Source organism: Ptychodera flava, chromosome 8, assembly GCF_041260155.1.
Source record: "Ptychodera flava strain L36383 chromosome 8, AS_Pfla_20210202, whole genome shotgun sequence".
NCBI lineage: Eukaryota > Metazoa > Hemichordata > Enteropneusta > Ptychoderidae > Ptychodera > Ptychodera flava.
The window spans coordinates 1,546,543-1,570,070 of record NC_091935.1 but is presented as its reverse complement, the minus strand read 5'-3'; the positions used below and the strand labels follow the sequence as shown (position 1 = coordinate 1,570,070).

Sequence of the window (23,528 nt, the reverse complement as noted above, 5' to 3'; positions counted from 1 at the left end):
GGATCTTCACCTCTGTTTTGAGTAAATAGTTTAAACCTCAGTGTTGATTACAAAAGGTTTACAAAAGGTTTTTAAACCATTGCTTGATTATTAAAGGGTAAATACTCTTATCTACTTGGTCATCACTTATCAGTTAGGTTTGTATATTCCAAATTTATGTCATACATGGATGTTTTAGTCATCTGACATTGTTCAGACATGTCTGTGGTGTTTTTGTGGTTAAAAAAAAAATGAAGCTTGTAACACCAGCCTTATAACCATGCAGTGTGATGTGTACTTCACCAGAGGCTGAGAGGAGAAAGAACAAAAGTCTCATAGGAAGATTAGTTGATGACATGATGTCTAGGAATGAGCCAGAGTTATTTCAAATCCTCAGGGAGTTTTACAATTTGTCTTAAATGCTACTGGAAAGAGTATCAGAAACCACAAGGATCACAGGCACTGGAGGAAACAACACTGTGGCAACACCCACATGGTTAATAGAGTCAACGTCTGGCAGCTGTTCACTACATCAAGTCTTGGCCGAGAATGTTCAGCATGTTTTCCACTCTGTGTTCTGAACTCATTATGATATGACTAGCTTACCATGTGCTGTACTTCCTACCAATAGGCTGAGTCACAGAAATATCTTTCTGGTTACAGCTGCAAAGCCAAGAAAGCTGCCTTATATAATATTTTCATTTTAAGGTAGAATATCCCGCCTCAGGACAGATATTTGGACTCTCAAATTTCTACAATTCTTTTCAGATCAACCACTTGTGGGGACTCATTTTAAAGCTCTTGGAGAAAGAAAAACTTTTATTGTCTTAGTTTTCTAAAATCCCAAAATTTATTTTTACCCCATACAGTTAACACAGGGATGGTGGCCATTTTGAATTTCAAATATCATAAAATGTTGAGTAATTTGTTTCGCTAGTTCAAAACTTTGCATGGTGACCCCTGATTTTGTTGATTTGGTAAGAGAATGGTTGAAAGTCTTATTTAGGAAAGTTTGAGCCAAAGTTTAAATCTTTCACTTTGAAGGCACATACTACCTTAAAGTAATCATGGTTTAAGTGTTCACTGATTGGCCAAAAAGTGGTAAAAAGAACAGAAAACAAGAATTATGGATGGTAACAAATTGAGACATTTAAAATACTATCAGCGAAGTGTTATGCATACATAAATATCAATAAAAGTGCAACTTCTAGTAACTGCTGCTAATAAACAGGAAAAAATACTGCTAGGTAGGCTGTTGTTGTACCGGTATATGTCTACATCTACTAAGAACATCTACTAAGAACAAATGTTAAATGCCAATTTCCAACCTATTCATTTTATGAATAAGTATAAAAAAAGCTATGTAAATGATTGCAAAACCACACTCTCACATTAATAAAGCTAGTGTAATAGGAGCTTCTACTCATCTGTTATATCATCTTGGTATTCTAGTAATTTAAATGTAGGCAATGATTAACCCTTCTGACGTCATCTTCTAAATCTTGCAAATCAAACAAATTGACATCCTAGAGGGCTTCTACAGTCACTATAGAAGAAGAGTTATATATGCAATCTGGTTAATTGAGCGTTTCAGAAGTACATTATATCAATTAGATTGTGGAAAGGTCAATCGTAATGATGGAAAGTTGTTCCAGTTTCTCGTTCAGAAAGATAGATTGGTGTTAGATAGATTGTGGTACATATAAATTACTACCACTGGTTTGCAGCTGAATGTAATAGTTAGACTTTGATAAGTTGGTATGTATGCAAGTACATGTAATTGCCAGAATGAAATAGCAGGCTCCAGTAAATGACCATTCTTTGAATAACTAGAATGGCTGTGATGTCTCAATCTAGGTTTTATTTTGATCGAGGTAGCATTCACTCAGCACTTTAACGTTTTGAGTAAGCTGTTATTTTTCCCACCAAAACTTGAGTGTAACATTTTACCAATCTTTATAAATTTTTTATAGCTTTAGACCAAATGGACATAACTTTTCATTGGTTACAGTTTTTGACCACAATTTGACCAAAATTGACTTTGGTCCGCAAAGGGTTAATCCAAAAATCACAGTATGAAATTAATCTTATCTTAGCTTGCGTACAATGATTAAGTTAATGTTTGTCTTTGATTGTCAATTCTATCAGTAGTTCACTCGTCAACTCTGTCAGTCGTTCAGCTGTCTGCTCTTTCTCGAAGTCGCTTTCATTTCAGAGGTCACGTTTATATCAGAGTCACTTTCATCTGCTATCTGTTTTGATGAGAAGTGCAAACTTTGAAGCTTTGTTGAGATGTCCTGTACAAACTGTTATAGACTTTTAGCAATTTTGTATTGTTGAGAATGATATTTGTCATTTTCTATCCAGAAACCTATATTTGCTTGGTGTATGTTTTTGTTCAAAAACTCTCAGATATGTGTTTTGTTCAGATAAGTTAAAATGAATGATTCTATACTTCCAGGATAATTGAAATTTAGTTCTAGGGAAGTTTTATCTGATATATGATCCCTTTTGCTGGTTTACCTTGGATAACCTTATTGATACTTTAGTATTTGATATAATAATAATAATAATAATAATAATAATAAAGAATATTTATAATGCGCCTCTCAAAAGGCAGCTCTGGGCGCACGACAAAATACACTATTCCTTAAAAAAATATGTCTTGAGGGCATGGCGGAATGAAATATGTGAATCCACATTGCGTAGGTTGACAGGCAGACTGTTCCAAGTTTTTGGTGCTGAGTGGGAAAAAGACCTTTCACCGAAGGATTTTGTGGCAACACGCGGCATTCTAAAAAGACGTGTGTCAGATGAAGAACATAGGTGTCTTGAGGGAGTATACGTTTGCAAAAGGTCAGAGAGATATTGTGGTCCAGTCCCTGAAACCAAGTCCAAAAAAACTGTAGAAAGTTTGTACTGTGTATGACTAGCAATGGGCAACCAGTGCAGCGATTTCAAAAGTGGTACAACTGTATGTTGTGTGATTTTTTGGCTTGGTAGACAAATCTAGCAGATGCATTTTGACCATGTTGCAATATAAATGCAAGAATAAGTTGTTTGAAGTTATTTTTGTCTTTATCAACAAAGGTGTTCTTTTTTTTCATGGAAAAATAACAAGAACAAGTTGCATTTAAAAGTTTCAAGAATTTTTATTTTAAAATACCAAACCAATCTTTTAGTAAGAATATCTAGCCAACAAGCAAGAAGTAAAATGTGTGGCTGAAGGGCAAAATACTGTGTTTGTAGCATAGACATGGAGCCCTGCCATAGACAATCAGCGCTAAAACCAGTGAACCATATTACCTCTGGACTGAGATGTCGATCTCTTTTGGAATGACTTGTCTGATGTAGTAGACATCTGCTTGTATAAGTAATGCCTCAGGATAACACCCCCTGTTGATATGTTCCGATTTTGACAAAATGAGCAACATGTCGGATGTTAGGCAACTGCGTCAGTTTTTGTCCTTTGTATAAACCAAGGAATGATACCCTTGTGATATTTTCCAATATTTAGAATCCTAGAAACCAACCCTTCATTGTTATTTCTTAAATCTCCCTGTCTGTTTTGTGATCTCAGGGATAATTCAAATATGTCAATATGTTCTGATTTCCACAAACTTAACATCATTTCATCACTCTTCAAAGTGGAATATTTGTGATGAGATCATTGAACAGAAACGAAATTGTTTCATCAGATTCAACATTCAATGGAAAATGAATGGCCCAACATTTTACCTCCAATCTTGTAAATTTGTGATGTTCATGGCAAGAATGAACAGCCTTTCAATTTCATCCAGAATTCTCTTTTTTATAAAGTAATAAACAGACCCACACTCAATTGGAGACTGTAATTTAGTTACTTGATAGGTTTCTGTTTTTCCAATGATTCAATTCTGAAGATTCCGGGAACATCAATTTACAAATTCAGGAATTAGTGGGAGGTATAGATCCCCCTTGAAATGAAGTGGGATAATTGCGTGGTCTATGCATGACATCGAAGTTATGATGGTGAGTAGGATGTCTGTATTCCCATGAAATGATGAGAAAAGGTCCTGAGAGAGTGTTTGAAGGTTAACATCATGATGGGTTTTCAGATTGTGATACTAGACACACCGGTGATGGCTTCCTTTCTGTCATATTTGCAGTCGTCATCAAAAACTGATTTGAAATTAGAATCAGAAATAAAACTGGGGTATCAATCTTGAAATGTGAATAATTGTTCTATTGTCCTACGGCACTGTTTGCCTTCAACAGCACTGTTTCTATGCCATGGCACTGTTGTAGAGAGATTGTGACAGGATGAAATCAAAGCAGCACCCACAGGTCATGTGACCAAATTCTTTGCTAATTATGTTAAATTGACACGTGATTAAGAATCAGACTTTTTTTAATGAGCGCAAGGATGTTTTCAAGACCCAGACACTGTTAACCCATTGCTAATTACCTTTTGCTGTTATCAGTTGTGTATGTGAATCTATGGGAAGACTTTCACAGATTGAAACACTGTTGAAATCCAAGGAAATTTCTTCTGTGCATGATCAGTATGTGGCACTTTCTTATTTGTTTTATTTGACCTTTACATAGTGTCTCCTAAACTCCTACCATTCTTTGTTCAACTCATGGAGACCCGTTTCCCTTCTCATAGATTGCTGAATTCTCCTTGTAAACGATATGGTTGTCATCATTCAGTCTTTCATTTAGGGCCAGCATTTTTGTTAGTTTGTTTGCTATTTAATCTCACACCAGTAGAATGTTTATATAATTTTTTTTTCATGGAGAAGAATCCATGTACCTTGCTGAGACTATGATTATGTTGGCTGTTGTAGATTGAATGTTACAGACACATGTGACTGCAGGGTTGTAGTGGACATGCAGCAATTGTAAAATTTGACACCATTTTATTAATGGGGAAACAGTTCATGTAGAAATCATGTGAATCGTGTCTCCCTATTTCCCTTATAGAGAAGTCCAACTTGGCAGAAAAATCTATTGGTTTGTACCAAAGTTGAGCAATAAAGGGGTAAAGATATCAGAAATAATTATAAAATACTATAACTTAAGGCAGTAACCTCAAAATTGGAAGTCCACTTTTGCTCAAACTTTCTTTGGAAAATTTTAACCTGGTCCATTCTCTTTCAAAATTATGAATCAAAAATAGGAGTCACCGTTCAAAGTGTGGTATAAGAGAAACAAATCACCCGATATTTACTGACATTTGATGTTCAAAATAAAGAAAAGTAAAATTTTTGATTTTCAAAAACTAAGTGAAAAATTTTCTTACTCCAAGATGAGCCCCCATGTGTGCTAGATCAGAAAAGAATCGTACGAATTTGAGAGTCCAAATATCTGTCCTTGTCGACTCAAGGCACATTGTACCTTGGTAAGAGTGAGAGTTATACCATGTGAGGGAGTTAATTATGCTGAGTCAGTACTTTACCAAAATCCACATTTTCTATGATTATGAAGAGAGATAAACCAGTTCAACAATTCCAATTTGCTGCTTCTTTACTGGTTGAATGAAATGCCGGAATACCGACAGAATGACATTATAATCCTAACGTTGGTTTTGATTGATACTGATGCCAACATTAATATTCCCATATGAAGTATTGAAATGTTCACATTGCTAAGATGATAGTTGTGTAAAGAATTACATAATTACACAGTCATTGTTATGTTCCCTTCTTTTAGTCAATTTTCATGGTCATTTTCAACAACATTTGTTCATGATATTTAACTCATTTTGAATCTTCAAATTTTATCTTTCAACTGATTACAAGTACAAATAAAGCATTGCCTCAGTTTCAAATGTTAAATTGTTCAAAGCTATGTATATATATATCTTTTTAAGCCTTTGAGTGCCAAAGTCAATTTTTGCCGCCTATACAAAATATATCCAAGTCGATTTTTTTCAGATTTTTGCCAAAATTTTAATGAAAAACTGTAGCCAATGAAATATGTTATCCATTTGGTCCAAAATTATCAAAAAATTACAGAAAGATTCATTAAAAATTGGTGAAATGTTGCACTAAAATTTTGATGGGAACAATTACAGTACTCAAAGGGTTAAAAGAATGACTTTTTAGTAAAGCAGGTAGAAGTTGGTGTTTGAAAGAATTTGAACAGACGCTGTAGCAATTGCTGCCTTGAGAGAATTAGGGTCTCGCTTTGACAGCTTTTTTGACACTTTTCAGGAACGTGAGATGAGTTTCTGCTGAAATTGTGTAGGAGGGAAACTAGATTTCCACAGATAAATGTCAGATAGGCAACCTTTGAAATGTGCCTCAAATTTTATGAAGCCCTTCAGCGTTACAGAAGGTTGTTTTTGCTCAAAGTGTCAGCTGGTTAGAATCTACATGGTACAAGCTGATGTAATGATATCACAGTTAAAAACTAATTACTTAGCAGTTTTTCAACAGTTGATTTATTTGTGTTCATATTGACTCTGTATGAATTTCATGTGCAGGAACTGCTGTAGTAGTCTTTTCTTCAAACATTGAATTAAATCTTAAAAATAGCTCGTCCAAAAAATTTTGTTCTGATTACAAACATGTGTACACTTCATCATAGAATACATGAATGACAGAAATATATGTTGTGAAACACATTACTGGGAAAAATATTTTTCTGATAAATTGTTAAAAAATATACTTCTTTGAAAAAGGGTCTTGAGAAAAGGAGAGGGACCTGTCGATCTTGTTAAACACTCTTTTTTTACTCCCTCAGGAAAATGATTTAGAAATGGTCACTGATTAAATGGTAAAATATATTCTTATTCTCTTTTTTACCAGATTTCGTTAGTTCACCTTTGGGAAATGTAAGCAACTGCAACCATGCTCATCATGAAGATTAGCATCATTGTTGCTGTGGCAATCACCATGGTAACAGGAGAGGATAATTCCACATCTGAGAGCGGGACAGGTAATTGACTTTTGTTGGAGATTCCGACCGTGTAACTCTATCAAAGTAGACAATTGAACACTCTATAGCTCCTCTGTGTTACATTGGAATTGACTCTAATTCTTTCATAATTACGTGAAATCCAGGCTCCGGGTCAGATTTTACTGTGTTTTTGGCTTTCCTGTCAATTTGGAGGTCAGGTTTTTCAGGAAATAAAGTAAAATGCATACCCTATGAAGCATAGCCCACGAAGTAAATTGGTTGTCGTTAGTCAATGGAATAGTAATTTGGTGTTTTTTACTTGTCACATATTAACTGCGGAGTTTGTCATTACCTCATTGACCTACCTTTGTCATCTGACTGTACAGTTTAATATGAAAATTGAAGGCAAGGGCTAATTGTCATGAATATTTTATGTACAAAGGGATATAGCCTGAGCAACTTTATAGAAACACAAATTTTTGTTTTTTATACGGATTTGAAGTGTTATATACTGAGTGTTTCCCAATACACAATATTAATTATGATCATTATTATTATGTCACCAAACCCTTCTAGAATTATCACTTTTGTTTCATACAAATGAATCTGTTCAGCTACAGTCACCTGTAAACAGGTCCACAGTTATCATCCATAGCTGCAGATTTCGGTGATGTTAATCGTTATCCAAGAATGTGAAAATATGAGACAGCCTTCTTACGATCCATTCAAAGATGAAGTATCTTAGAATATAAACCTGAGCAACAGCAAAAAATGAATGTCATCAATGGAGGGTCTATATCATCAATACTTTTTCTGGCATTCATTGATTATTTTGAGGACTGGATTCTCAGAATCTGAAATTGTTGAACTGCAAATACGAAATAGTGCACCATGTAATTTAAAGAGTTGAAGTCTGTTGTTTTGTGCTGTCATTTTGAAAAGTTTGACCTGCAGAGTCATCACAGATTTTGTTGAAAAAGAAAGAAATAAGTCTGAAGAGCTGACGTACCGAGATGGACAATAAATGTTACAGAGACTAGGAATAAAAATTGCAAAAAGTTTCTGTCAATATATCATTTAGAGGTTATAAACGGCAAGTGAGGGTGTTATTGGATGTGGATATAGCATATTTGGTGGGAAATAATCACTAACTGAAGCGAGGTGATTATTTCACCCAAATATGCTAATTTTCACCCTAGAGGTCTTATGTCCACTACAAAATACACGAGCGTACCATTTATAACCTCATTATAACATTTTAAACTTAAATACAAGTGGACAATGTCGTTATTTAGGACCAAAGTTGGACAAGGGTTCAGGCGCCCAGCCTGAACACAAACACGAAAAGGAACGTTACAGAATGCGCGCGCGTGCACAGTTGATTCCATACAATACGGTAAAGCAAGGCATTGATATAGCATGATAACACAATCAAACTTGAACAATTTTACTCGAAAAAACACTCAAAATATTATGTTGTTGCTACATCGCCGTCACTGTTCATACAAACTCTTCATTTGTGGGTTCATTTAGCTGCACCAGACTAAAATTTAAAAATCAAAATCAGTCTCAAGCTGTACACTTGTTCGACATTATTGTGCGTTGAGCTCTCAAGCTGGCGTTCAAAATTTGCACAAGGTCAAAAATGTTCTTAGTATGCGGGTCTTCTTGTTGAGACTATAAACCCTGGCCCCAGCCAATCAGATTGCTGGATTCCAGCTAAGCATATTATAATTATCAATAGAGTATTGGAATTTTTTTGAACCATTATGTTAATTCACAGTGTCATCATTTTCCTTGAAGTTGAAAGGAACTCAACAACTTAACCAGTCCACCCCAATTCCCTGTAAAGTGGTCCACAATTATCACTAATTACAATTGGTTTGGGTCAAACCATGGCAGTGAAAGGGGTGATCATTCCTCAATTTTGATGTGTCAGCAATTCAGGTAGTATGCGCCGAAAGACTAACTTTTGCTCAAACTTTCCGCAATGAAGCTTTCAACTACTCTTTCACCAAATCAACAACAAAAATCGAGGTCACTGTGCAAAGTTTGGAATTAGCGAAACAAATTACCCGACATTTTGCGATATTTGAAATTTCTGGGTTAACTCTGTGGGAGAAAATTAAATTTTGGATTTTCAAAATACTAATATGGTAAAAGTTTTTCTTTCTCCAAAAGCTTTAAAATGAGCCCACACAAGTGGTAGATCAGAAAAGAAATGTAGAAATTTTAGAGGCTGACTATCTGTCCTTGAGGTGCGTTCTTCCTTAAAGAAGATAAGAATGTACATTTTGTACAGTTTATAGCATTGCATGTGTGAAAGAATTAGGTAATTGGTATTGCAGTAGAAGTTGGAAATCATTCAAATCATAGCTTTGAAATGGAAAACATCATGAAAGTTGCTTGAGTTTATGGATTCCACATACCACGGATGCATGACTGAATATTTGTTAGTCCCCACGGACACCGTCCGGGGGACTTATAGGTTGGTCATGTCCGTGCGTGTGTGCGTGCGTCCGTGCGTGCGTGCGTGCGTGCGTCCGTCCGTTCACGCAGATATCTCAGAGATGCCTGAAGCGATTTCATTCAAACTTGGTACAAGGATTACTTCATATGTCATACAGATGCACGTCGATTTGTTTTGTGATACAATCCAATATGGCTGCCAGGCGGCCATTTTATTACGATTTTTTCATGTACAGAGCCATAATTCAAGCATGTTTCAACTGATTTTATTCAAAGTTGGTACAAGGACATTGACCAGTGTCATAGATATGCATGTCAATTTGTTTTGTGATACGATCCAATATGGCCGCCGTGCGGCCATTTTGTTACGATTTTTTCATGTACAGAGCCATAACTCAGGCATATCTCAACCAATTTCATTCAAAATTGGTACAAGGACATTGACCTATGTCATACATATGCACATCAATTTGTTTTGTGATACGATCCAATATGGCTGCCAGGCGGCCATTTTATTACGATTTTTTCATGTACAGAGCCATAACTCAGGCATGTTTCTACAGATTTTATTCAAAGTTGGTACAAGGACATTGACCTATGTCATAGCTATACACATCAATTTGTTTTGTGATACGATCCAATATGGCCGCCATGCGGCCATTTTGTTACGATTTTTTCATGTACAGAGCCATAACTCAGGCATATCTCAACCAATTTTATTCAAACTTGGTACAAGGACATTGACCTATGTCATACATATGCACATTGATTTGTTTTGTGATTCGATCCAATATGGCCACCATGTGGCCATTTTATTACGATTTTTTCATCTCCTGAACTACAACTCAGACATGTATCAAGCGAATTTATTCAAAGTATTTTTATCACAGACCTAATGAAGAGGACTCTATCCTCTCTGAGGACCTGTAATCAAAGCACCCATTAACAAGTGGGGACTGTGTCATCAACGATGACTTGTTATTTTTAATTAAATTCAGTCAAGCTTGAATTGCTCATAATTATTTGTTGAATAAGTCTAAAAATGTCTTCATGGTGTTAATCAGTTATTCATGATTCACATTGAAATCTTGGTACGACTTTATTTAAGAAGATCTGTTGCTTTTACCACTTTCCCTTGCCTAGACCATAATCCTTGCCACGGTTACCACTTTAAACCCTGTCCTTTATCCAATTGATCCATTTCCAGATTATACTTTCAATGAAAGTAGTATTGATGGATCTGACGCATCAGCCTCGGAATTCTTGGATCCGAAGGAACAGGAGGAGGAGGAAATAGAAGAGGAGATTACGGAGGAGCCGGCAGTTTCTGAAGGTGTGGGTCCCTCTCCACCTTATTGGTTGAAGTATGAAAGAATGATCGTTGACAGCTTCAAAGCCAGACCGGCATGGAAAGAAGTTCGATTCCGTTGTTCAGCCGGAGGTCATCCTGTTCCGGAAATTGAATGGCTTAAAGATGGTAAACCTATCATTTCCGATGGAAAGATGGTGAGTGCCTTTTTTAAAATTCTTGATTTTTCAGAAAGTTCTGATTCTCAAGGTGACACTATGATGACTATGATGACTGTGGCTTAAAGGTATATTGTCACCTGTTCCAATTTTGCCACAGTTATCGTGGAAAGGGAAAATCTAACCAATCACAGATTTTAAGTGGGTGGCCGCTTTTTAAAAACAGGGCCCTCACAAGGGCATTTTGAACACCAAGGAACGCCCCTTTGACCATATATGGGCATATTTAGATTACAGGTGACTGTATACCTTTAACTGCATAATTAGGGGACTTTGCAAATATAAATATTTTAAATACAGTGACTTATATCTTGTAAGTTTACTGCTTTTGATGTGCATTACCTTTCTGATCAAACAAAGATAATACAACTGAAGGTTCATGTGATCTTGAAAAACAGCAAGCCTTACTATGTCAAACAGTTCTAAATTTGTCTGAATTAACCCTTGGAGTGCCAAAGTCAAGTTTTGATGCCTCTACAAAATATTACTCCAAACAATATTTTTTTCAGATGCAGACAATTATTTTCTCAGATTTTTCCCAAAATGTTGATCAAAAACTGTAGCCAATTAAAAGAGATACCCATTTGGTTTAAAATTATCAAAACATTTATAGAACTTCACACAAATTTGTAAAATTTTGCACTAATATTTTGGTGGGAAAAATTACAGCACTCAAAGGGTTAAAAGTAATATGCTCCTCAAATCTCAACAACTTAAGTTGTTCAGTTTTTGGTTGCATACAATTTATTCCGGGTACTTTCAGTAACTTGTTTTCTCGATATCAGTAAAGCTATTGTTTGCTACTTCATTATCACCCTGAAGGAAATTCGGCGATTTACTGAATACTGAAATATTTTTATGTAAACAATGATTATGCCTGACATTTTAATGATATGCCAGCAATCAAAATTCAAAAGGACTGTGAAGTTTTATCCAGCCATTAGGGAAGTGAAAAAGGGAAAAAATTTACTTTTCAAGGTGAACTGAATTACGTGAGTGAATTCAATTGATCTAATCAGTAATGGAGAGACAGGCTGATGGTCTGTGGGGATGCACTATATAAAACACATATGATGATCAGAGTACGGCATATGAACCGATGGGGCTAGCGTGGTCAACGTTTCAGCATTTATTAGGCAAAGAAGTGAGGCGGGGACAACCTCAATAAATTGCATGGATTTAAGCCAGGATATCAGGAGACAAATGCATCATTTATCCAGGAAAAAATATGCATATTTCCTTACTACGGTTATTTTCTGGTAGTTGAACCATGTAATTGCGTGACAAATATTATAAGAACTGACAGTTGACAGAATCTGATGAATTGAAAGTCATAATGTGTCATCTCCACTGAACTTTGAAATATACAAGATGACATGGACATCCCACTTTGATGATTTTTGCCTCAAGCTTGATGTGGCTATGCAGCGGAAAATTGTCACAGTCTGTTTTCACTCACGTCTAATTGTTGTCGTGAAGTCAAAAAAGCATCAAATTTGTTTCGTTTAATTTTTTTCGGAGGATTTCACCAATTGCTTTTAGATGCCATCAAACCGTAATGTCACATCCAAATCTTTGAGTGGACTTATTCAGAGAATTTGAAATGTCTGATATGTAGGAAGGTTATTTCAAATCAAACATTTTGGTTCAAGGGTACCTCAGTGGTTTCAGTGCATGAGAAATTGGAAATACAACCACCAAATTCCTGGGATTGCACACAGCCTATATATGTACGTACATCAATGCTCTCTTCCAAAGCTGATAATAGTCAGTGATGTCGAGAGTAAATTATTTTACGTAGTTTGGAGGTAGATGTAGATATATATGGATGTTGTGTCAATTGATCTGATTTTCAAATGATGAGAAGCAGTGTATGTGGCTGTGCCTCACAACAGTAATTTGGTGGTCAGATTTACTGGATTACACAAAATTTGTGAGTTTGTATCAATCTTGGACAGGTATAACAAGCTAGCTGGGAACCTTTACCCATTCTGGACACTGGTACCACCATTGTAAACTGTCTTCAAGATGACCCTTACAATCCTTATTGTCATTTTCAAGTTACTCCTTGGGCACAGTAAATTATTTATTTACCTTGAATGATTATCGGACCACATTTGAGGTCTTATTACTTCTTTTTGGTACGTAAACATCAGTGGAAACACCTGCTTTCTGAAATGTACAAGGACAATGAGATGATTATCTCAAATTGAAGTGTACATGTAATATTGCATGAAATGGGAAGCTGTTCCTGAAAGTCCATGTATCAATCAAAACTTACATCAGATATTTCATCCTACATGATGCTAACATGCCATTGAATAATCTACAGTATTTAACCATTAAATGCATTACGTGTATTACCTTTGCATAGTGTTTTTCATATTTTTTTAATTTTTTGATTTGCGAAAAGTATAAGAGGTGGTGAATGTGCCTTAATATTTCATCAAAAGGTCAGATACTTTGGGCAAAACTGAAATGAAATTGTGTGATTCCCTAATGATCTGATACTGCCACTACAAAAGGACTTAACAAATCTCATTTTAATTTCATTTCAGCTACTGGCACTATTTGTTGGTTACCAAAGGAAATTTTTTCTTTGAAAAAGGCATTTATGTCAAATGACATATGTGATACTTGCTAACAGCATTTGTAAAGAAAATGTAAGAGTAGTACTAGTATGCGTATCTACTCAAAACACATATACATGGCATTGATATTTTGCCGAAAATTTATGAATATCACTTTATTTCATAACGAGTCAAGAGCATCAGCAGAATTTTGAGAAATTTATACCTCCAAATGATTACAGCATTTGCGAGAACAAAAAATGACAATGTTGTCACATTCGCTGGAAATACAAGTGCTGTAATTTTCCATTCCAGACCCACGCACACTCCCTGATATTCCATTCCGGATTCACTCACAAGCAATTCCGACTTTCCATGCCAGACCCACGCACACTATCTGTATATTCCACTCCAAACCCTCTCACATTTTCTGATATTCCATTCCAAACCCTCTCACACTCCCTGATATTCCATTCCAGACTCACTCACACTCTCTGGCAACCTTTTCAATGTCTGCTTTAATCCCTTTTAAATTCCAGTAACACAATCAAGATAACAGCATTTTGATCTGAAAAGATATTTCACATGCTGCGTACATCTTTAAAAGTTGTCCCACAAACATAAAAGTTAATGTGTCTAGCAGAAGGTCATTTATGAGGTCCTGGGAAACGCTAGGATACTGTCAGTCTGGATCAACTATTCTCTCACAGATGGTGATTACTGTTACAGTAATGATGGAACAGTCATTTCTTGTTTAATTTTAATGCCTGTTATATTGTTTTTGTGTCATGGTTGTGATTTTGATTCATGATTTTAACATTGACATATAAATTCCAGGAAATTTTCCCTTCACAAATTTTTCAAAAAAGTCCTAAGATTTTTGAAGATAGATCAAAGGAATTGTGCTTTTTTTGCAGTTTGGATGTAATACTAATATTGTATAAAGATATAATGACTTAAGCGATTTTAATTCAAGGGACCTGGAAACAAATGGAACATTGTAGCTGTACGTTATAGAATTTCTAATGAAATGTTATTATTTATTCATAAAAGTTGCTTGATCTTAACATACAGCTGCATGCTTATCTGAATATATTTGACCCTAGTTTTCCTTCCAAATGAAAATGAAAATGTAAGATTTTACATGAAAATATTACCTGAAGAGGCAAAATCCAGCTGTTAATTGCTTTAATGGTGTCATTTTAATTTAGGTCAGATTTTAGGAGTTCATATAGAGACAAAGCAGATGTCAAGGTGACAGAGTTCATGAGAGGTCAAATGAAAGTTGACAGTGACTGTGAATGTGTCATTAGATTCTAATTATTTATCTCTTTATATGTCATTTAATGCTCCCCAATCAGTATTAACATTCAAGTCTGCAAGAAACAGATACCTGCATAGAATTTTAATCTACACTAAAAGACTTACCATGCATATAGATGTTGCAATGGCAGAAGTTAACTACCCTAAGGCTATCAATTCAACCAGTGTTCTATGAATTTGACCACCCTATTTTTTTCTCAAAATTAATTTATTTAACCCTTATCAGTTTGACCATTGACGGAAGTTTGGACTTTCTCAACCTCTAATAATTCGACCAACCAATCATGACAAGCTGCTTGAATATTTTATTGTCAATAAAATATACACAACAATACAACATACAGCACAAAATGTCTAAGTTGGGACTTCAAGAAAGTCACCTTTACATGTTTCAATCATCCAAGATGGTAAGCATATCACTTATGAACTGTCAAAAAAGTTGAAATCCCTAATAACTCGACCACTAAAATTATTTTGGATTTGTTAATTTTTAGTAATTCGACAATTTAAACTTTGTTCAGCAGAGCTACGAAATTGTATTCTTTAGTTCTTATTGTTTCTTAAATTTCTTAGAATTTTATGGTTATATTCAAAACTGACTTTCCTTTTATTTTAACAAGAAAACTCAAAGATATACATATAGGATATGGTCTTGTAAATTTGCTCAATACCTAAACTGCCTGTATGCTGTTTTGATCACTGCACAAAATATTCACCAAATTTCAGCCATATATCTGGCAAACATTCCAGGATAATTTTAAAATTTGTGGATAGACATGTCTTCTATTGTGAACTTGGAGAATCTGATCTCTTCCTCTTTGATGAGAGATGTAAATTTGCAACAGTGAAATAGCTGTACATAAACTTCCCTGACAAATTGACTGATGAGATAGAGGACTCAGAAATGGCATCAAGCCGGGTAGACTTGCTGCATGGACAAAGTTAAGCTGATTCTGACCTGACATCAGATGATGGATTGACAAATGATGACCAGCTACCATGTAACCAGCTGGTTTGTTTACTAGCCTAGTAAAATGTTAATATAACACTATTGTGCATTATTGATTGACAATGCCATCCATGTTTACATTTGACAATAAGTGATGGTGGTGTCACTTTGTTGTGGTTTACGTTTTGTCCAGTCAATAATTAATGGAATGTAGGTTTGTTGATGCGTGATATTTGTACGTGGTCTACTTGTTCTCCCTCCCTCCACACAAAAAATGAGACAAATGCATTTTATTTCTATAATTATCACATCAAACATGAAATGATTTCTGCTTCAAATAATTTTCTATAATGTTGGGTAGGCATTGAAAGGTACTTTGAATAATGTGAAGGTAATTAAAGAGATCAACATTTCCATGGAGAAAGCTAATGTCAGGCATGAGTTGATGTTGCTCTTCATATGAATTGTCTCTCACTGTTAAACACATATCATTTGAAACCTCGCATGTGGCTTGGAATGTATGGATCTTTGTTCTATAACCTGAATAGTACATCTACAATTTGAGAGGCTCATCTGTGCCAGTTTGGTGAAACCGCAAAGGGGAGGTGATATTCCTCCGTTGAATAGACAACGTTTTCATTGGAAAATCAACCGTTGATTTTGACTAGTGGTAAATGTTGAGAAAAATATGACACAAACTACCCTATTTACACTACTTTCCAAATAAATAAATAAATAAATTATAAATAAATAAAAAATATGACACAAACTACCCTATTTACACTACTCACCAAATAAATAAATAAATAAATAAATAAATAACAAAAAAAATATAACAAAACTACCCTATTTACACTACTCACCAAATAAATAATAAATAAATAAATAAATAAATAATAAATAAACAAAAAAAAATAACACAAACTACCCTATTTACACTACTCACCAAATAAATAAATAAATGAATAAATAAATAAATAAATAAATAAATAAATAAATAAAAAAATAAAAAATATGACACAAACTACCCTATTTACACTACTCACCAAATAAATAAATAAATAAATGAATGAATGAATGAATGAATGAATGAATGAAAGTAAAATAACAGGTATCATGCAAACTGTTCTTAGTGTGTCAGATATAAATCATTGAATCTTGGTGATCATAGTGTACATGGTCAATGTATGTGCTAGAAGTGGTGACATTTTCCCAGCATGCTTCAGTGTTTTGGTGATGTCATTGGTTATACTTCTGAACTTTGCAGTATAGAACTCACTATTTTAGAAGTGTTTCAGTCAGTACATGTGGTTATTTCAAACTATATTGCAGTAAACTATTTGAATGCAACCAAGTTTCCAGTCACCACTTATTGTGAATAAGACGTAAGGTGATTGGATGAAACAATACTTCTGATTTATTTTGAATCATATGAATGAGGAATACCAGGATTCTGCAAAGTTAGATTTTAACTCAAGTTTGTTTTCAGACCAACTAAATACTGAGATTTCATTCTCTGTGTAATGCTGTTATCATCTAAAACACTGATATTCCCTTTGGGCAAATATGAGACATATTATATGGTTTAATTATTCCTATTTTCCATAATTGGTCTATCTAGCTCTTTGCATGTAGATTTGGTTCCTTCCTATTCAATAATCATTCACAAATAATATTGATTACTGTCCAAATATAAGTCTGTTGGCCCTGAGGTTATGAAAGGCATGACATCAGAAAGATGCCGATTTCCCAAATGGCAGCAATTCAGACACAGCGTCCTGTATCTTGCAGCCACTACCAGCATAATGCAGTGTCCTACATTCAGCCATGGTACTACCAGCATGCAGCTACAGCATGCAATATCCATGCCACTACCAGCAGGGTATACTGTCCTATATTTTAGCCATGCACTACCATTAGGGTACACAGTTCTATATCCAGTCAGCGTCATTGCATGTTTAATACATCATAATCCCATAAAATAGTTAATTTTACGAGATCATGAGGTACAAAAATATCCTAATATGCAAATTTACATCAATACAATATCCAACATTTTTATTTCTAACTTTATAGCAATGTCATAAAATACATGTACATAGTAACCATAACTTGCACAACTGATGCAGACAATGTTTCCTTTTTACACAAGCTGGTTTAATTTTTGTAGATCATAAGTGTTCAAAAATGGGTGTATGGTATAGCTATCTAGTCACAGTTAAGTTGATTATTTACCTGGTGCAATACCGAGGCATGTACAGTATCCCTGATGATACATTGTACATCATGCATGGTGTGACACAATATTTGTTTCTAATTTATATACTTAGTTCCTTTCATATGATGAAAAGATAATTTTTAACATTAAGGTAGATCGTGCCTTGGGAACAGATATTCAGACTCTCAAACTTTTATAGTTCTTTTCGGATATACCACTTGTGGGGATTCATTTTAAAGCTCTCGGTGTAAGAAAACTTTTCACTGGCTTAAATTTTTGAAATTCAAAATTTTCTCCATAGACATAACACAGGGATGGTGGCCATTTTGAATTTCAAATATCGGTAAATCTTGAGTTATTTGTTTCTCTAGTATTAAAATTTGCATGGTGACCCCCGTTTTTTATTCTTGATTTTGAAAGAGAATGGTTGAAAGATTCCTTAAGGAAAGCTTTGGCAAAAGTTTAAGTCTTTCACTTTCAAGGCGTGAACTACCTTAAAGCACTGATCTTTAGACAGAAAAGTAGACCCTTGCTAAGCTGTAGTACAAATTAACATCATATTAAGGGGTAATTTTTTCATCAGTTCCCCATAAAAGGTACCCTTTAATAGACAAGCACTTATTGCTACCCTAAGGCGGACAGGTTGAGTTCAAATAATACAATCTTTCAATATTCAGGTTGAGTTCAAATAATACAATCTTTCAATATTCAACAGTGTGCTTGTCTTGAGTTATAGGCTGTTAGAGTATATATTTGCAATAGCATGATCAATACTGATAGGTGATGGCAATATTTGAATAATTCATGTTTGTAAGATTTCCAAACTTTCCTCACCTTCCTGGCAGTTTGAATCTAACAAATTTATTCAAGCGATGTTTGTGCTTACAGTTCTGGCAGCAGTGGTAGATAAATGAAACCATGCAGCATTCAATTCTAAGTTTACAAAGTAGGTCTAACACATTCAGTCTTGAGTTTCAGTGAGTGTCATGAGTCAATGCAATTAAACCGTCCTAGGTTCGACCGAGCTTAGAGTCAGTAGGCAAGCATCAACAGCAAATGAAAACAGCAAGAAATGAATAAAGGTGAAAGCATAGCCACCTCTACATCTAATTTGAATCAGATTGTGTCATGAGTGCATCTCGTAAATTTAGACAGGCTGATATAACTGATCTTATACATGAATAATTCATAACATGAGTCTTGATATCCTACAGACATATATTTGAGTGAAGTATCTTTTGTAATTATGTAAATCCTTATCTGAAACATAACATTAAAAATGTTAAAATCAAAAGTTAAAAGTTCTGTAGACTTTGTGTGACCATGAACAAAAAAATGTGCTTTCTTTGTGTGCAAAGCAGCATTTTGACAATGCTATGAATAAAACATACACATTGATTTACAGTCTAGGACACTGATGGGAATATCTGCAATGTGTGAAATTTTCAACAGCAACTGTGAGAGTCAATAATTACATACTTGTCATGTACACTACATATCTAGTGTTTTATATTGCTACTTGTACTTGTACCTGAAATCAATGATGAGTTGTCCTGGAGCGTTTGAAGAAGACTTAAAATATGATTGATTTATAGGACAACTCACTCTCAGCAGTTCCAGTTGCAAATTCTGATCAGAAAAAAATCTTTCAGTTTTTTTATGCCTAGACTGGTGACTTTAACATTAGCCAATCAGCCTTCAGCAAGGAAAATGACACCATTGCCATGGTGATAGCTAATCAGGAAAGCATGAGAGTAGCAAAAGGCATATAACCAATCAGAATTTTGTATAACAATGAAGACAGTAGCACTGATTATAGTAATAGCCAATCAGCTGAAGTTACAATGAAGACAGCAGTAGCACAATCATAGAAATAGCCAATCTATGAAGCCAAGCTATGAGTATGAACTGTCAGAATAAATCTACAGTAATGAACTTGATTTTATCAAAGTGAAGGTGTGGTCCTACAATTTGTATGCAGTTGCATTGTGGGTAGCAGCTGTATTTGTTGAAAGCATTCAGTGTTTGCATTTTGTAATGTTTTCAGGGTAGCCTCACAGCTCCAGTATAATTGTAATTAGTAGTGCTAAATTATTCATAAAATGTAAAGAATTATTTATTATTAACATAGTAATTTATATTTTGAAGAAAAAATATCAATAATTCATCACAAGTCACAGATTTTATGTTTGTCACCACTTTACTATTAAATAATTCAGACTCTTTGAAAGATGTGATGTGATAAGCTTGACTGAAAAAGACTGTGTGGTAAATAATGAAATTCCAGATAGAATAGCAAGTTATTGGTGACATAGAGTTTTCATGTGATAAACTTTGACCAGGATCTGTTGAACAGCAGTAGAAACATGATTGAAGAGGATTCAGATTTGTGAAGATAGCAGAGATACATCTTGTTAGTTGTCATCAAATGCCACTGGAAGCAGTTATCCTTTGTGAATTTTTCTGTAATTTTTTGATAATTTTGGACCAAATGGACATCACATCTCATTTGCTACAGTTTTTTTTCTCAAAATTTTGGCAAAATCTGAGAACAATTGACTGGGGTTTAATTTATAAGGGGCACAAAGATAGACTTTGGAGCTCGGGTTACAGTTTAGGTGATGCATCTCCGGTTACGTGGCAAAAACATCTTAATCCAAGAACTTCATGAGTATATCATGAACTATTGGTACAACAGTAAATCTGTATAGAATTCACTGACATGTTGATAGAGGCTTTGTTCAGTAAGCGTTACATTGCAATTCTATGCAAACATTTTACATTGCTGGGAGGCAGAGTTGCTAAACTGAACTCAAGTGTTCAAGATTAGTCTGCAACAAAAGAGAACATGACAAAAGGATAGATTTCTGATTTGAAAAAGGCGCTCAGCATCACAAAAACACCTTTGGACTGGACAATAATGACAGTTTTAGGATTTTTTGTTTTGTAGAGCCAGCGGTAACATCAGTTGAATTGTAGACAGTTTCTATATCATTTCCTCAGTAGCAACGTAATGATTATTTACATGTAGTGGAGGAGAAATCGGTGCCTGCCTGTAAAAATTCATGACAGTTTTTCTTGTGATTCTTAGTACATGTCACAACCAAACACTACCTGTCATGATGGTATGTACCTTGATTCTGATCTTGAATGAGGTTACCATGCCAATAATGTTCCACATTATGAGAGAATCAAAATATGAAATTTGCCATTTTGCCAAGTTGCTTGACAATTTCATGACAACAGCTTTTAATTTCCTGTCCAATATCTCTTGAGTAACGCGTGACAATTTTTTCTTTTACAGGGTATGCAAGCATACATTGTCTTATTATTATATCTTTGTCAATACCAGTAAATTTTGTGACGTCATCCCCAAATATTATTACTGACAATGTGTCTGATTATCCAGTATTGTGCCCCAGATGTTTTCTACATCTACAAAATCACTGGCATTGCCAAAACTATAAAATAATTTATAGCAGTAATGTGCTGTGCCTCTGACCGATAATGTAGTCAAGTAAATAAACTTTGCTCTCCGTTATGTATTCGGCTGAACCTGGTACATTGTAATTAGAAAACTTTCCTTTTGTCCATTGTGATCTAAGATAGGGTACATTATTGCTTAAATATGTTGAAAAACATTTCAAAAACAGATTCTGTTGTGTTCAGACCAAGGTTTTATAGTTTTATAGGCAAAGATTTAATTTAACGTGAGACTATTCTATCAGATGCTATTCAATCCCTCATTCCACCTTGTTTTGAAAAAAACGAGTGAGTAATAACATATTGGATTGCAAAGTTTTTATCAAATCAAATATTATTTTTCTCATGATGTTATTAACTTTTTGTTCCAGTATGAAATGAACAAGTGGACGTTGAAAATGCTAAATGCAATACCTTCCTACAGTGGTCTTTACACTTGCATTGTGAGAAACAAATACGGAAGTCAAAATTTCACCTTTGAACTTGACATTATCAGTCCAAGTAAGTCCTTAAAGTATTTTGCTTTTAAGAGTGATAGTATGCTGTCACAAGATACATGTAGATGTATGATAACAAAATTTAATATTTGAATTTTGGAGTGGATATTATGCAAAAATGTTCGTATGTGAAAAAAGTACATTTTTTTCAAAATTCTTGGGTTCAAATCAGATACGAAGGGTTTCAGGTAAAACTGATTATACCGTATGTTTATTTCTACATTGAAGTTAGTGATATATGTAAAGTAAATCTTTTTGCAAAGGCTTGAACACATACACTGTAAATACATCGTTACTATGTAAGTTATCCAATGATGGAAGACAACACACACATAATGCTTACTGTATACTAAAAAATAACAGGATAGAACTAATGAAATTATGTTTACATGATCCAGATTATTTACATTGTAACTTTGTGGGTTTACCAATGAAACAATGAAAGCAGCATGTAGATAACTATTCAATTTTCTCCAGGGTTTGGCTTAGACTGTATAGATAAACAAAATACTGACAAACTCAAGTTAACAGGCACTTTGTGATTAGTTGTATTGTTGATGTAGAAGTGAGTGTATTCTGTGGTAAAAACACGCTGTTGTTCAGCAGTGACTTTTACAGAATGATGTCATTTACTGGAGGCTATTATCAAAGAAGTCTTACCATTGGTGACGAATAACTTCTCAGATCAATGAAGCAAAGTCATACTGTGTCAAAGCATAGTACAGAATCACCATGGTAACCTGCCTATGACATTGACCTTGGTCTTTTATTAATTTTCAGACCGGGAAGGACCACAGATACGACCAGGTTCACTGATGAACCAGACAGTGTATGCCGGGGAAGACGTCCGTTTTCAGTGTGACGTATGGATGACTGAACTTAGTTATCATATGCAATGGTTCAGACAGTTGAATGAAGACTTGTTGGATGGAGCGACACCGGAAGAGGTTCTAAAAGTAGGCTAAAAATCATTCATTTCAACTTAAAGGCTGGGCTTGCATACCTAATTGATGCGGAAGTGTTTACTTTGCACCTTGAATAGACACAAATTTAATCACTTTAGAAGGTGTGAAAACCTTTGTGTAAGGGATCAAACCACGGGCCTTTAACATTCTGGTACTGACCACATTAATGTTTGTGTGCCTGTGCAAGTGGTTTTAGCCTTGATCGCTTAAAAAAGAATTATCCCATGTTTTAAAAAAATGCCAAAATATTAAAGAATGAAACATAAATGTGAAGATGAGTATGATTTGAATGCTGAGCCTTTGATTGAAATACAAATTGAATCTTTGCTGGAGTTAAAGTGAATGATAATATCTCTGATTGCAGGAAAAGTGGCCGCAACATCAACCACATAATTGGACTTGTGACAAGATGGTAGCCAAAGAATTCAGTGTGCCAACATTTGAGTGTCTAACCAAGGTAAGGCACAGCTCAGAGATACATTACATCATGAAATTTATATCTTGACACTGATTGGTCAGTGGTTTTGGGTTATTACCATATCTTGCCCTTATGAACAGCAATATTCACTACATTGTCTGCCCCTGAACATGAATTCTTTATCTGATGTCATAGAGTGGTGATGACTGTAGAATGAAAATGCACGTTAAAGGGCTATTGTTAGT

At 34.7% G+C, this 23,528-nt stretch overlaps 1 protein-coding gene across 5 annotated transcripts in view; it reads left to right on the top strand.

Annotated features, from left to right (window-relative positions):
• LOC139138158 (fibroblast growth factor receptor 2-like) overlaps positions 1-23,528 on the top strand; it is an 88,489-nt gene that overhangs the window by 25,838 nt on the left and 39,123 nt on the right. For all 5 annotated transcript variants that reach the window (XM_070706398.1, XM_070706397.1, XM_070706399.1 and 2 more), the window contains 5 exons: positions 6,774-6,903; positions 10,541-10,839; positions 21,775-21,904; positions 22,681-22,856; positions 23,230-23,322. In XM_070706398.1, coding sequence (XP_070562499.1) covers positions 6,816-6,903; positions 10,541-10,839; positions 21,775-21,904; positions 22,681-22,856; positions 23,230-23,322 — 786 coding nt within the window. In that variant the 5' untranslated portion in view covers positions 6,774-6,815. The remainder of the gene's footprint in view (positions 1-6,773; positions 6,904-10,540; positions 10,840-21,774; positions 21,905-22,680; positions 22,857-23,229; positions 23,323-23,528) is intronic.